The 15809-nt window shown below is 56.7% G+C and overlaps 1 protein-coding gene across 1 annotated transcript; it reads left to right on the top strand.

The window, feature by feature from the left end:
• Nucleotides 1-11273: 11273 nt before the first annotated feature.
• On the top strand, nt 11274-13466 carry LOC140913716 (perforin-1). The gene is given in 3 exon segments (XM_073350519.2): nt 11274-11806; nt 12351-13309; nt 13312-13466. Coding segments are annotated over 3 exon segments (1647 nt in total).
• Nucleotides 13467-15809: the final 2343 nt, after the last annotated feature.

Below are 15809 nucleotides of genomic sequence, written 5' to 3'. Positions count from 1 at the left end.
GCCCCATAGATAGGGGATCGGAGAGGGGCATGGGTGTGCATTGGTCAATAGCACCCCTGTCCCCCAGAGCATTTCCTAGTTCCCACTCTACTGACACTACTGGTGGGTGCTCTGCACCCACTGGCAGCCCCCTGCACCCCCACCCCAGCCCCCTTCCCCCTCTGCTCCGCCTCCTTCCCCTGAGCGCGCTGCGTCCCGCTTCTCCCCCCTCCCTCCCAGCGCTTGCCGCCGTGAAACAGGTGTTTCGCGCAGCAAACGCTGGGAGGGAGGGGGAACGCGGCGCACGCAGGGAAGAGGCGGGGCCAGGGCGGGGATTTGGGGAGGGGTCTAATGGGGAAGGGAGGGGGCGGAGTTGGGGCAGGGACTTTAGGGAAGGGGTTGGAATGGTGGCAGGGCCGGGGCGGGGAAGGGGTGGAGTCGGGGTGGGGCCGGGGGGGCGCCTATGGTCATGTAAAGTTGGCGCCTATGGTCATGGCCCCCCTGTCTGGCACATGTAGCCCCTCTGACTCAAGCTGCAGCATCGGGGCACGCTAGAGCCTCACGTCTGAGTTTCTAGCGGCAGGAAGAGCGGTTCTGACCACAGGCTTCCCCCCGCCCCTCTCTGCAGCTGCACGGCGCTGGGGCAGGGGTAGAGCACATGTGAATCAGGGATGGGGGAGTGGGGGGAGATCCCAGAGCTCCCTGCCACACCCGCTGCCGCGCCAGTCAGAGCTGCCCCGCCGTCCAAGCCTGGGCCTTTCTCATCAGGAGAATTGTTTCTCTCTCCCAAATCTAGAACCCGGAGATATGAAATGTTTAATGTGTTAAGTTCTATCTATCTGTCCCCATAACATATTTACAGATCTATCTATCTATCTCCATACACCCCCTTTCTATTTATGCATACACCCCCATACACCCCCCTCTATCTATCTGTCTGTCTATCTATCTCTATCTATCCCCATACACCCTCGTAACTATCTATCTATCCCCATACACCCCCCTCGATCCCCATCCACCTCCCTCTATCTGTCTATCTATCTCTCTATCTATCCCCACACACCCTCGTAACTAGCTATCTATCCCCATACACTCCCCCACACTATCCTCATCCACCTCTCTCTCTATCTGTCTGTCTGTCTGTCTATCTATCCCCATACACCCTCATATCTATCGATCTATCATCTTATATGACTCTGGCTTTGTCTACACTGCACTCTTGTGGGTAAAACTTCTGTCATTCAGAGGTGTGAAAAAAACACACACACATCCCAAATGACAGAAGTTTGATCAAGAAAAAGTTCTTGGTCAAAGAGATCTTCAACATCAGCCCCTGCGACCGACAAAGAGCATGTCAAGGGCATAGTCCTATCCCACGAATCAGAGTACATGGCGGGGCAAAATACAAGGCTACATCATCCCATGGATCTGATCGGCGGCAGGATACCAGGCTAGAGGGGCCCATGGGTCTGATCAGGAGTGGCGGGGTAGGGGTAGGATACCAGGCGAGCTGAACTCGGGGGTGTGACACTGCACGCCATATTTGTCATCATAATATTATTATGATATGATTAGGGCATAATTATGATGCATTTTGTACAAGATAGGTCATTTGAGGTATCATTTGAAAAGTTAGGATTTTCTGAATGTGATTATCCTATGTGTATGCATGTATCATTTTTGTATCTAAATTTAGGAATATTGGCTATATCTCTGTATTTCAATCATGCTGATTCTGCGTGACACCCACAACTAGACTTTCTGGTACAACAATGGCGAAGCCGGACTGTGGAACAGCTTAACCTTCCCGTGGGCATTTTGGCCAGCTTGTAAACAATGGCTGCTACAACAATGCAAGGGCATGTGATCAGACCACACGTCTCTGGACTCCATCTTGGGATGTCAGTATTTTTCCACAAACTGGTCTGGGAACCAAGCTTTGAAACAAAGAGTTCCCACCCTATGCTAAAGCTATGTAAGGCAGAGAGTGACATCACCTGGTTCTTCACTCTCCACACAAGAAGACTCCTGGAAACACCTGAGAAACAAAGACTAAACTGGGGGAAGTGCTGGAGCCAGGCTAAAGGGATTTTTTAGCCTGGGTATGTAAGACCTGGGGCTTCCAAGATGTAAAGCAAATGCAGCTGGCCCCTTAAGAACCTGCAGCCCCAATTGCAGCTCCTCCAGAACCTCCCACTGCCATTCGGGCTGCACTTTCCCCCCCACCTCTTCACATATTCATACTGTTTCCGTGGACCCAGGACGTCAAAGTTTGTCCCAGTGTTTTTCCTGCCCCACCCCCTGCCTGTCTCCACGTTGTTCCCCTTATCGTCCATTGCCCCCCCTTCTTCAGCCGCCTTGCTTTGTGCGCCCATGCCCCCTCCCTAAGTGCTTGTGCCCCTTTACATTGCCCCCACACACACTGTTCACTATCCCCCCATAGATATTGTAGTCTCTCTCTCCCCAGTGCAGCCGGAGGAGCCAGTATCCCTATCCCATGCTGCTGATCATGCCCCCCGCCCGCCTCGATAGACCTTCCCACACCCCACCCTCTTGGTATCCTTCCCCTCCCCTGTCCGTACCCTAGCGGGGACAAGTGGTTCACCTTTCCCTTCTCCCCTAACCATCCCTTCTCTCTCCTGCCTCGTGCCAAAATACTGGGGGAAACTGTGGGTTGGGCCCCTCACCTTGACCCGGTGGCCCCACCCCTGCCAAATCCCCCATCTCTCCCTGTGGCTAATCTCTTCACCACCACCACCGGCCCCTCTGCCTCCGCCCCTGATGGGGCGCTGCTGGACACGGATCCGGACTCCCCAGCTGCCATGGCCACGGCCCCCTCCAGTTTGCGGGGAGCCTCCTCGGCTGGTAAAAAGGGCCAGGGGAAGAAAAAGGGCAAGAGCCCGCCCGCCTCCCGGGATGTCAAGAAGGCCTCACGCTAGTGGCGGGCGAGTTCCCTCTGGCTGCTCCGCTGGCTGGAGGTCTCCCCGGCTCCGGCTGCTGTTGCTGCTCGGGGTGGCCCTGCCGGCCTGCCCTCCGGGGGCCAGCGGCTGACCCCACCTCCATCTCTGGGGTCTCTCCTGGCTGGCTGCGGGTTGCTTGCTGCTGCTCCCTCGGAGCCGGCTGCTGTTACCATTCAGGAGGAGGACCCTGTTGGGGGAGCGCGCAGACGGGTGCTGGACACCGTGGAGGAGCTTCGTTGCTGAACTGAGTGACTTTCCTCTTTGCTCCTGGGGTGATGGTAGCAACAGTTGTGGGGAGCAGGGGGGGTGGTGTGGGGCCCTCCCCCTGGCCCATCTGCTCCCACCTCCAGCACCCCCACTTACCATCTGGACCTGCTCTTCAGCCCTCCACACGGGGCAGGGATAGCTCAGGGGTTTGAGCATTGGCCTGCTAAACCCAGGGTGGCGAGTTCAATCCTTGAGGGGGCCATTTAGGGATCTGGGGCAAACATTGGGGACTGGCCCTGCTTTGAGCAGGGGGTTGGACTAGATGACCTCCTGAGGTCCCTTCCAACCCTGATAGTCTATGATATTCAGCTGTTTGCTTTGCCCTGCTTCACCACCTGGGGTTGCTGGCAAAGACTTGTGCAAATGCTTGTGCCTTTTCCCCCTTCCCTACCCTGCTGCATTATAAAGTGAGCCCCCCCCACCCCCGTTTTGCTCATCAGCTTCCCTGCAGCATTTTGCCCCCTTGCCTGTTGTTGCCTGCCTCGCCCACCTCTTGCTGACCATTTTGCTTCCCGTCCCTCCTGTCGACTTGCCCCCTTAGGAGTTTTTGGTTACTTTCCCGGCCCTGCCCCACCCCCTGCGTGTTTGTGAGTTTGCCTGCCCCTCCCCAGCCCGTCAGTGTCTGTTGGTTTGCCTGTCCCGCCCTCAATCCTGTGGGTCCTCCCTGTGCTTTACCCACCCCCACCCACATCCTGTTTCCAGTCCTGACCCTTTTCCCCCTTACCTTCCATTGCGCCCCCACTCAGTCCCCTTGCTTCGTGAGCCCATATCCTCTTCCTAAGCACTTCTTTCCCTTCTACGTTGCCCCCCTCTGTTCACTGCATGCCCACACCCACAATGATATTGTAGTCCCTGCCCTTCCCAGGGCATCCAGAGGAGGCAGCATCCCCACCCTGCCGGTGATTGTGCCCCACCCCCCTGCCTCAATTGGCCTCCCTGCGCCCCCTGCCCCCCATGGGCACCCGCCTGTCCTGCCTTCAGCCTAGTGGAGAGGAGTTAAGCCATATCAATGTGACCAGTCCAGCAAGACTCTCCGCTAGCCAGCCGTCCTGGCCATGGACCACACCGGCGAGCACCCCTACACGTGCCTGCCGTGTGACAAGACCTTCCTGGCCTCCTGGGATCTCAAGTGGCCCCAGCTGGTGCACTCGAGCGAGCAGCCCTTCCAGTGCGGCTGCTGCAGAAAGAACTTTGTCGTCCCCTCCAGCCTCCACGAGCACGAGCAGATGCACGGCGAGCAGTGGGGTGGGGTGGGGAGGGGGAGGAAGCCGGGGCACTGTGGTACCACCAGCGGAGCAGCACCTGCAGGTAGGCCCCGGGGCACCCACCTGCGCCAAATATGGGGAGGCCCTCTCCTTGCCCTGCGACCTGCGGAAGCACAGGGAGCTCCGCCTCATCCTGTGCCCCTTCCCGTACCCCGAGTGCAGCAAGGGCTTCTCTGACCGCGCCGGCATGAGCCCCACTCCGCAGTCTAGGCACCGTTGCTCGGTGCATTGCTGTGGCCCCTCCTCTGTCTTTGAGGGTGGCTCTCTGCATCACTGGGGGCCCTCCCCCCTCTTTTGGGGGCTTGGCTCTGTGCACCACTGGGGCCAATCCCCCCTCTTGGGGGGTGTAGCTCTGTGTGCCACTGGGGCCCACCCCTTCTGGGGGCTTGGCTCTTTGGTATCCCCCACACACACACACTCAGGTTGGTGTGTCCCTCTGATCTCCCTGGGGCTCCTTGCTCTACTCAGCCCTCTATATGGCTCTGTGCCCCCCAGGGCTCCTCCCCATCCTGAGTCCCTGGGGGGCATGTCTCTGAACTCCTATGCTCCTCTCTCTGGAACTTAGCTGTCTCCTCCCCTAGAGCCCCTCCCTCTTCTGGGTCCATGGGGGCGTGGCTCTGAGCTCCCAGGCTCCTCCCCTTCACTCTAAGGGCGTGGCTATCGGACACTCCCTCCAGGGGATGTAACTGTCTCATCCCCCAGTCCTCTCCCTTTCCTCAGCCCCCATGTGGGGGGCTGCTTTTTGTTCCCCAAGAGATGCAGGGCCTGTTCCCCAACTGAGGGTGGGCTCTACAATGAGCCGTCTCCTTCTCTTGTCCCTCTGCTCTCTCTGGGGAGGGCGGGGGAGATTTATGAAAGTAGCACAGCACATGGTTCAATGCCCCTCCCTCCCTGGGTGTGGCTGTATAGGCCCCACCCTTCACAGGGGGTGTGGCTGTACTGGCCCCTCCCTCCCCAGGGGGCGTGGCTCTGTGCTCCCAGGCCCCACCCCATCGGGCATGGCTGCCTCCGCCTGGTAATACACTGTCCTTACCCATGTAAGTGTGTGGGGGGGGGGGGGGTGAGAGGGGCACTGCCCCCTGCTGGAGGGAATTGGAGCAGTCTGTGAGAGCAATTTCCAGAATCATAGAATATCAGGGTTGGAAGGGACCTCAGGAGACCATCTCGTGTAACTCCCTCCTCAAAGCAGGACCAATCCCCAATTTTTGCCCGAGATCCCTAAATGGCCCCCTCAAGGATTGAACTCACAACCCTGGGTTTAGCAGGCCAATGCTCAAACCAATTTATTGATTCCCTGCAGTGCAGTGGCGTGGGGTGCAGCGGGGCTGGAAGGGATTGTCCGGCTGAGGGTTTCGAACTTAACAGTTAAGGGAAGCTCATGGTAACCCCTGCCCAAAGCTTCTTTGTAACCCAGCCTCGCGGTGATGCTGTGAAAGAAATATGAAAGCAACACCCCTTTTTGTCGCCGGGGGCTTGTGTGAATCCTCCCCTCCCAGAGACTGGATAGAACCAGATAGCCAGGAGTCCTGGCTCCCAGCCCCCTTACTCTAGCCTACTAGACCCCACTCCACTCTCAAAGCAGGGGCCAGAACCCAGGAGTCCTGTGCTGGAGGCTGGACCTGGGGTGGGCCGTTCCCTGAAATGGGCAGACCCACCCTCACCCCCCCACCCCCACCAGCTGCCTGCCTAAGCCCCTCCCCTTCCTGAACCGTATGAGTTATGGCTGTATGGTCCCATGCCCCATCCCCTTACTGAAGAAGTGTGGCTGTGTGATACCCTCATGGGATCATGATTCTCATGCCCTGGTGCTCCTCGCCCTTTCTGGGGCCCTTGCCAGAGGCTCCTTCTCTCCTGGGACCTATCTCTGCACTTCCAATCCCCTTGCCGTACCTTGAAGGGTGTGGCTGTCTCATCCCTGGGGCCCCTCCCCAGCCCTGGGAGTATGGCTCTGTGCTCCCAGGCAGGGTGGGACCCTGCGTCCAGACCGTTCCCCCCTCCCCAACTCTCCAGCGTGGGCTGTCACTTACAATGCTTTGCCAGTGACAAGAAGCCAACCCCCCCCCAGGCGCTGAGGTCACTCTGCCAACAACAGGCAGGGAGACACCCAGCTCAATTGCACGAATGCTCTAATTAAAGAGACAGGCATCAGCAAATCTCCCCAGCCTTGTACCCAGGAAATGTACCTTTTCACATGGCTCAAGACCTTCTCTTGAATAGTGCAAGGTCATTAATTAGTTCACCACTTTGTTAAAGGAAAGTGGACATGCACCAGCCTTTCTAGCCTGAGCCGATTCCCCAAACCCTATAGGCAAACTCACTGGTAAGGATAAAACATGAAACTTACACAGGCTGGATGGATTCCCTTCTCAGCCTGGGACCAGTCTCCTCAGTTCAAAGTCTTTGTCTTCCCAAGGATGTTGAGATGGGGGAGGAGAGAGGCCAAGTGGTGATGTCACTGGGAGTCTGGATTCTTCTTGATGGGCCACCAACATGGGTCCGGCCCAGCCTCATGTAAATGTGTCTTGTTTGTTGAACTTTTGTTGTCACTGTGGGCATTTCCCCCTTCCACATATCTCAGGAGCAAACATATTGCAACACTTGATAACTTCACCTACAATGATAGGACTCACCATTCAACAGGATATTACTATTCAGCAGAGCAAGACTTCTTAAACGATACCTCACAAGGCAGGTATTGTGCAAAACATTTCATTGTCATATCACAGTGTTGAATAGGGAGGTTCCTGGCTGTTATTTTGAGGTACAGCGTGTCACACCCCCACCCCCAGGTGGAACTCCATGGGGGAGAAGGAGACAAAAGCGGATGGGGGGCATGCTGGGATGGAGTTAGGGGGACCCCTGGGAGACTATATGGGGATGCAGAAAGTGGGGGTGACCCCAGCAGAATAATGAGGGGTACAAGGATTGGGCATGACCCCTGGAAAGATATTGGGGGTGCAGGGGGACAGGGATCCTCCCAGCACTGGAGTGAAGGAGTGAGCAGAATCCCCTGATGCGGGGAGTACAGGGGCTCCTGTGCGGGCTGGGGGTCCCTGGGGTTGAAGTCCCAGGAAATGAAAGTGTGGATAGAACAAAACTCGGGGGAACAGAGAGACAGAAGGAAACCTCAAACCTGCTGTACAGCAGTCCAGGGTCGTCATCTCTCCCTCAATGTCCAATTTCCCCACCTCCGCCCCAGCCTGCCCCACAGGGCCAGGGCATTGGGCTTGCTCCAGATTTACCCAGGGGTCAGAATCCTGGCCTGATTCCATTGGCATCGGTGGGGTGGCTCTGTATTTACAGTGGGGTCCCTGAGGCGCTAGGTGCTGGCCCCAGTGCGGCACTAGGGGGTGCTGTGCTGCAGGGCTGGGGGCTCAGCAGGGGGCGCTCTCCCCGACAGGCAGTGCTGGCCCCAATGCCCCAGTGTGGCATTAGGGGGCGCTGTGCTGCTGGGCAGGGGGTTTAGCAGGGGGCGTTCTCCTCCGGTACACAATGGCCCCAATGACTCGGTGCAGGGTTTGGCTCACTGTACTTTCCTTTGCAGCCTCTCTAGCTCCTCATACCCTGGGACAAGACTCACGGGAGGCGCGTTTGATCCACCACAGGGGTGGAAAAATTGGTGGCCACAGCTTCCTTCCCAGCTGGCTGTGGCTGGGGGTGTGAAAGGGGGGCAGGAACTCAGCGCTGTGGGGAGTGTGATGACGGCTGAGACACTGAGAACACAGGAGCCCTTTTGCGGTGCCTTGATCCATCTTCAAAGCGCGTCTCTCCCAGCAGAGACACAGACCAGCCCTGGCTGCCGACGGGCCCCGGAACCTAAATATACCTCAGCTTGGCTCCTCAGACAGGTGAGTGATGGGTGGGTCTGCACAGATCATGGCTGAGATCGGGAACTCCATTGTGCCAGGCTCTGCACAGACCCTGACTGAGATCAGAGACCCCTTCACGCCGGGCATTGCACAGACCCCGGCCAAGATCAGGAACCCCATCGCGACGGGTCCTTCACAGAACCTGACCCAGACCAGGAACCCCATCGCGACGGGTCCTGCACAGACCCCGGCTGAGATCAGACCCAGATCAGGAACCCCATCATGCTGGGTACTGTACAGAACCCAGACCCAGATCAGGAACCCCATCGCGACGGGTCCTTCACAGACCCTAGCCGAGATCAGACCCAGATCAGGAATCCCATCGTGCTGGGCACTGTACAGAACCCAGACCCAGATCAGGAACCCCATCGCGATGGGTCCTTCACAGAACCTGACCCAGACCAGGAACCCCATCGCGACGGGTCCTGCACAGACCCCAGCCGAGATCAGACCCAAATCAGGAACCCCATCATGCTGGGCACTGTACAGAACCCAGACCCAGATCAGGAACCCCATCGCGACGGGTCCTGCACAGACCCCGGCCGAGATCAGACCCAGATCAGGAACCCCATTGCAATGGGTCCTTCACAGAACCTGACCCAGACCAGGAACCCCATCGCGACGGGTCCTGCACAGACCCCGGCTGAGATCAGACCCAGATCAGGAACCCCATCATGCTGGGCACTGTACAGAACCCAGACCCAGATCAGGAACCCCATCGCGACGGGTCCTTCACAGAACCTGACCCAGACCAGGAACCCCATCGCGACGGGTCCTGCACAGACCCCAGCCAAGATCAGACCCAAATCAGGAACCCCATCATGCTGGGCACTGTACAGAACCCAGACCCAGATCAGGAACCCCATCGCGACGGGTCCTGCACAGACCCCGGCCGAGATCAGAGCCAGATCAGGAACCCCATCGCAACGGGTCCTTCACAGAACCTGACCCAGACCAGGAACCCCATCGTGACGGGTCCTGCACAGACCCCAGCCGAGATCAGACCCAGATCAGGAACCCCATCATGCTGGGCACTGTACAGAACCCAGACCCAGATCAGGAACCCCATCATGCTGGGCACTGTACAGAACCCAGACCCAGACCAGGAACCCCATTGCGACGGGTCCTGCACAGACCCCGGCTGAGATCAGACCCAGATCAGGAACCCCATCATGCTGGGCACTGTACAGAACCCAGACCCAGATCAGGAACCCCATCGCGACGGGTCCTGCACAGACCCCGGCCGAGATCAGACCCAGATCAGGAACCCCATCATGCTGGGCACTGTACAGAACCCAGACCCAGATCAGGAACCCCATCGCGACGGGTCCTGCACAGACCCATCCCAACTGAGATCCCCCCCCCGCTAATGCCGGGCTCTGCACAGACCCCCCCACACCCCATTGAGATTGGGAACCCTGTCACTCCGGGTGCTGCACAGACCTCAACCAAGATCGTGGTTCCCAGTCTCTTCTGCTCTAACCCGCTTCACCCCACTCCCCCGCCAGAGCGAAAATAGAACCCAGGAGTCCTGACGCTCAATCCAGGGCTCTATACACTAGCCCATGTTGCCACTCAGTTTTTGATAATTAATTTACGTAGTTGATACCTTTCATATCAGGGGCATCTTGCAATTTCAGGCTGTTTGATTTTCTATTGGCAACGAAGCAGTGGGGGACAGCAGATCTGGACTGAGGAGCACCGGCAGAGTGGGCGGGAGGGAACCCCAAGGCTCGGATTGCAGGGGGACTGGGGGCTGGCAGAACCAAGCAGTCCATTTTCAAATGCGTTTTTCCTGCCTGGTTCTGCCGGGGTGAGTTCAAACATTTACTGTCCCCTCCCAGTCCGAGCCTGCTACCCTGACAGGATGCAGAGCTGTTACCCTTTCCTGCCCCACAGCCAGCTTTGCTGTACTGTTCCAACCCAAGTTGAAAACAGTTCAAATCGACATTTAACACAGCATCCCTTGTGGTTAGTAGGGGGAGGGATGCAAAGAGAAGTGTGAGGTGCTCAAAGCATCTGGGGCAGAAGGAAGGGGACAGGATACCAGAGTAGATGGGCCCGGGGTTTGCTCCACAGTCGTAGGAAGCAGGCGGGATACCAGGCTAGATGGGCCCATGGACCTGATCCAGGGCCAGGATACTGGGCTAGATGGGCCTGGGGCCTGATTCAGGGCGCTAGGGTTCCCTGCCATCGTTCTCCGACAGCCACAGTGTAAAGGTGGCAACGCCAGACACAGGGGCTGATGCTGACCATGAGAAACCCCAGAAAATGACCCTTTGTCAGTGGTTAAACATAACCGAATCCACTACTCGTCGTGGCCACAAGGGGGCCTCAGCAGTTTCTACAGCAAGCCCATTAATGCCTAGCATGCTGCAAGCTGCCGCTGTTTTTGCTGGCTACAAAAGCCACCACTTGCAAGCCACGGGTTGTTTTGGCCTTGCACTGCCCCCTAGTGGCCACACCCAGCAACTACATTGGCTCACTATTTTCAAGCCACGGACTCTGTCACCATGGCACCGCCCTCTAGTGGCCCCATTGAGGAATTGCAATGATCCATTATTATATTCCACGCTGTAGAATGGGCATGTGAACTATACCTCCTCCTCGTAGTTAGTGATGGAATTCCAACATCTGGAAAACAAGGAGGAGAGGGAATTGATGCAAATTAGATACTCTGTAGTCAAACATGCAAATGAGGCATCACGTCATTTGTGTAATGCCTCCTAGAGCCCAGAGTTTTCGTAGGTGTGCAATAAAACATGGCTGATGTCGTCGGTGGTAGGTGGATGTCTCTGTCTCTACAACAGAGATAACTTACAGAACCGCCTGCCACTGGATTGTCACTAATTCTGGACCTCTGTGTGTCTGTTCCTCTAGGCTGTTCAGAGGCTGACGGCCTCTCCTTGGTGCGGGAACCCATCATATCAGCCATGCCCAGATTTGGTGCCTTCATCCCCCTCCTCCTCTTCATCTTCCCTGGGGCCTCCTCCCATTGTCACACAGGCACGGTCAACGAATGCAAGAAGCACACGGCCTTTGTGCCCGGGCACAGCCTGGCTGGGGAGGGCATCGATGTGACCACGATGGCCAGAAAGGGGGCCTCTCTGGTAGACAGCAGCCTCTGGCAACATCAGGACAGCACCTGCACCCTGTGCCAGAACCGACTTCAAGGAGGGCAGTGGCAGAGGCTGCCACTGGCCGTGGTGGACTGGCAGGTCCGCGTCTCGTGCCGCCGGAAGCTGAGCAGCTCGGTGCAGCAGTCGGCCATGCGCATCTTGGAGTTGGCGGAGTCCGCGGTGCAGAACGACTGGAAGGTGGGGCTGGACGTGCCTGTGAAGCCCAAGGTTAATGTGCAGGTGGCCCTGGCTGGATCACATTCCAAACTGGCCAGTTTCGTGGTAGCCCACACGCGGAAGGACAAATACAGCTTCATGAGCCACGAGGTCTCCTGCGGCTATTACGGGTGAGAGCCAGCTTGGGTCAGGAGGGCTGATCTGGAATTGGGATCAGAGCAATACCACACAGAGATACGGGGCCTTTCCCCTCTATGGGGTACTGGCTCTGATCCATGCCCAGGACGGGGGACTGGCTGTCTCAGGGGTCCATTGAATGTGACACAGAACGTTTCCTCTCTAGGGAATGCCAGATTCAATCTGGCCCCAGGGCGGGGGACTGCCTGGCTAGGAAGGCAGCAGGGATTGGGACATGGAGCCCTTCCCCTCTAGGAGATGGCGGTTACCACCTAGGACTGGACAGCTATGGGGGATTTTCTTCTCGTGTGTGTCAGGACAGCCTGGCGACCTGCTGTAGCCAGAGTAGGGGATGTCTGTCTCAACTATCAAGCAGCTGACAGTATCCCCAGCAATGTGGTCAAGTTCAGCTGACTGGGTGACTGCTTTGAGTAGGAGCTACCTGCTTAGATCATTGCTTGTGGGTTGGTTAGGGCCTTAGGATACACTGCTGTCTCAGTAGGCTAAGCACACTCCTTGCCTTTTGTCCCTGACCAGGTTCCGGGTCAGCGAGACGCCCCCGCTCACCAGCCATTTCACTCGGGCGCTGAAGAACCTCCCAGAGCAGTACAACAGCAAATCCAAGGTGGAGTATCAGCAGCTAATCAACAACTACGGCACCCACTACATATCCCAACTGCATCTGGGGGGCCGGACACGGGACTTGACAGCCGTGCGGGTCTGCGAAGCGTCAATGAGCAGCTTGAGTGACGACGAGATCAAGGACTGCTTGAGTATGGAGGCGGGTGTGAGTATCGGAATGGGCTCAGTCAAGGGTGGGCACAGCAAGTGCGAGGAGAAGAAGAAGGGGAAGGTCCAGGGGAGCTTCCATGAGACGTATCGGGATCGCCACGTGGAGGTGGAGGGAGGAGAGAGCACGACTGATGTGCTCTTCGGGAGTGATGCCAAGGTCTTCTCCACCTGGATAGAGAGCCTCAAAGCCAGCCCCGGCCTGGTGTCCTATTCGTTGCACCCCATCCACATCCTGGTGGAGCAGGGCAACCGCAAGCGGGAGGCACTGAGGCGGGCAGTGAGTGAGTACATCCGTGAGAGGGCCCTGTGGAGGAATTGCACCCAAAGCTGCCCCTCAGGGACTCAACGCAGCGCCCATGACCCCTGCTCCTGCCTCTGCCCCGGGGATACCATGACCAACACCATGTGCTGCTCACGGGAGCGCGGCCTGGGGAAGCTGATGGTGACAGTGAAGACGGCCAGCGGCCTGTGGGGGGATTACGTTACTGCTACGGATGCCTTCGTCAAGGTCTTCTTTGAGAGAAGGGAGATCCGGACCGGCACCATCTGGAACAACAACAGTCCCGTCTGGAACGTCCCCTTGGACTTCGGTACCGTCCGCATCACCAGCACCAGCAAGATCCGCATAGAGGTCTGGGACGAGGACAACAAGTGGGACGATGACCTGCTGGGAAGCTGCGACATCCCGCTGGTGTCTGGGGGCCCCACCAGAAGGATTGCTACCTGAACCACGGCCGCATCTGGTTCCAGTACAGCCTGCGCTGTGGGCCCCACCTCGGGGGCCGGAGCTGCTTCGACTATGTCTCCCAGCCACCCCAGCAGAGCACAGCCAAGGGGAAGGAGGTGGAGGCCTTCTGGTGAGCCCCACAGACAGGGGATCCGAGAGGGGCATGGGTGTGCATTGATTGTTCGTGCTCCCTGTTCCCCAGAGCATTTCCTAGTTCCCCCTCCGCTGATGCTACTGGGCTTCATGCTGTCATCCCTGCTTGGGAATCTGTGTCTTCTATGCCACAAGAGACGGCCTGCTCCTGTGGGCCCATCATCCTCACAGCTCCCTCTGGGAAAATACCCCACCATGAACCGCCCATTCCAGATCCCTCAGACCAGTGTGCCCGATGATTCCAGTCATCCAATGTATACATCCAACCAACAAACCAAAGTATTTACCTTCTGCATCCAACCTATCTGCCCCCCACATCCAGCCAACTGCCAGCCAACCAACCAATTGTTGCATTTACTTTATCCAACATATTCAACCAGCAAGCCATCAACCAATGAATGTATCCAGTACATCCATACAACCTACACATTTTATCGAGAGCTGCCAATGTAAAAAAGCCAGCCCGCCAGCTAACCAACCAGTGGATATGTTCAGGTTGTCAGATGTAACCAGTCAACCAACAAATGTGTTGAGCATATCCAGCCAACCTGCCAAACTATTCAACCGACGTATCCACTGCATCCAATGTATCCAACCAGCCAACCAACCAGTGTATGTACCTCGTCCATCTGGTGTATCCGACCAACTAATGCCTTACGTACGTCCAACCAACATGTGTAGCCAGTGCAACCAACCAACCCATGAATGTCAAGTTCATCCAGTCAACCAATACGTGCCGGCAGTGTGACTAATCCCCCAGCCCACGTATCCATTCACCCACGGTCATTACCTGTCTAGTGCATCGAGCTGAAAAGAGATCATCAGGAGCAAAGCTCACCCCCTGTCCTATTGTGGCATCAGGGATTAACCCTCTGCAGAAACCCGACGATACTCCAGCGATGGGCACAGTTCTAAACACCCAGGGCATGGGATGGGCTCCCAGAAGGAAGATTCACTCAGAGGCTGTTTTCTGGTTGTGATTTTTCTTGCTTTCCACTATTACCCAGCAGCTCTGGGGTTAATTATCTCATCCTGAATGTTCAGGCCCCACCCACCATCCAGCTGGATGTTCATTCCTCAGATGATCAGGAGCGATGCTGATATATCACTTGCCATCCATAGAAATCAGAGTTAAATGATGGAAGTCATGCCACAGGACTGCTGATTCCGGCTGTCAGCAAGCTCAGAGAGAAGGCACCGTATTGGGGTCGCATTGGGAAGGGCATCTGCCTCTAATGCGGGGATTAAAGCATCTTCCTGGTTCACCCCAATCTGCATCTGTGGGATCCTAGATAAATAGCGCCATTGTGCAATTAACTGGTGAATGAGGGTTGTTAACTCTGAACCCTACCGACTGCAAGTTAAATATCTCCTCTGCCTGGAAAACCGCCATGCTGCTTTGCAGCTCCACGTCAAAATTACTTGCTTCTGGGAGGATTCTAGATCTCTGAATTCTTTCAAATGTATCTCCCTGCTTCAATAAACATTTGTGAAAGCAAATTTCTAAGCAAAAAGCCTTGTCATTCTTCCAACCTCAGTGGGCTGGACCCAGATGTAGAGTAGAAATGAGTGGCTGCACTATACGCTTGGGAAAAGTATGGGAGCTCTGGGCTGGAGGGGAGTGTGGCATGGCACGACAGGGGAGCTAGACAGCTGGACAAATTTGCTGGTATAGGGAATCCAGTGTAATGTGGTTAAAGCCAGTCAAAGGGAGTGGCTTCTGTTGGGGACAGAGTGGGGTGGGTGGGAAAGAGATACAGGGAGATGAGCCATGTTCTTAGGGGTGCATTAATGTCCCAAAGCTGATATTAGCAAGACACTGCTATTGCCAAGGGATCCAGGAGGGGATATGAGGATTTTTACCTCTAAGGGGATTCAGCTCTGAGCTGACTCTTCAGCAGGGGGATTGGCTGGCTCAGGAGGCTGGGGGATGGGACACGGGGCCTTTCCCCTCTAGGGGGCGCTGGTTCTGATCTGGCCCCATGACATGGCTGGCTCTGGGGACTGGAGAATTAGAAGTAATAGTCCTCCTTTAATGGTACAGCTCCGATTCCTGCCAGCAGATGGCAGCCTGTTCTCATATAGCCCCCGACCGGTTGATCAACTAAATTTGGGGTAGGCAAACTAAGGCCCACATCTGGCCCATCAGACCTTTTAATCTGGCCCTCAAGCTCCCACCGGGGGATTTCCGTGTGGCTCCCGGAAGCCTTGGCATGTCCCCCCTCTGGCTCCTACCCATAAGGGCAGTCATGAGGCTCTGCACACCCCAAGCGCCGCCCTCCACAGCTCCCATTGGCTGGGAACCACCGCCAATGGGACAGGTA

This window comes from Lepidochelys kempii, chromosome 6, assembly GCF_965140285.1.
Source record: "Lepidochelys kempii isolate rLepKem1 chromosome 6, rLepKem1.hap1, whole genome shotgun sequence".
NCBI lineage: Eukaryota > Metazoa > Chordata > Testudines > Cheloniidae > Lepidochelys > Lepidochelys kempii.
Note: the sequence above shows the minus strand (reverse complement) of the source record. Positions and strands in the feature narration are given on the sequence as shown.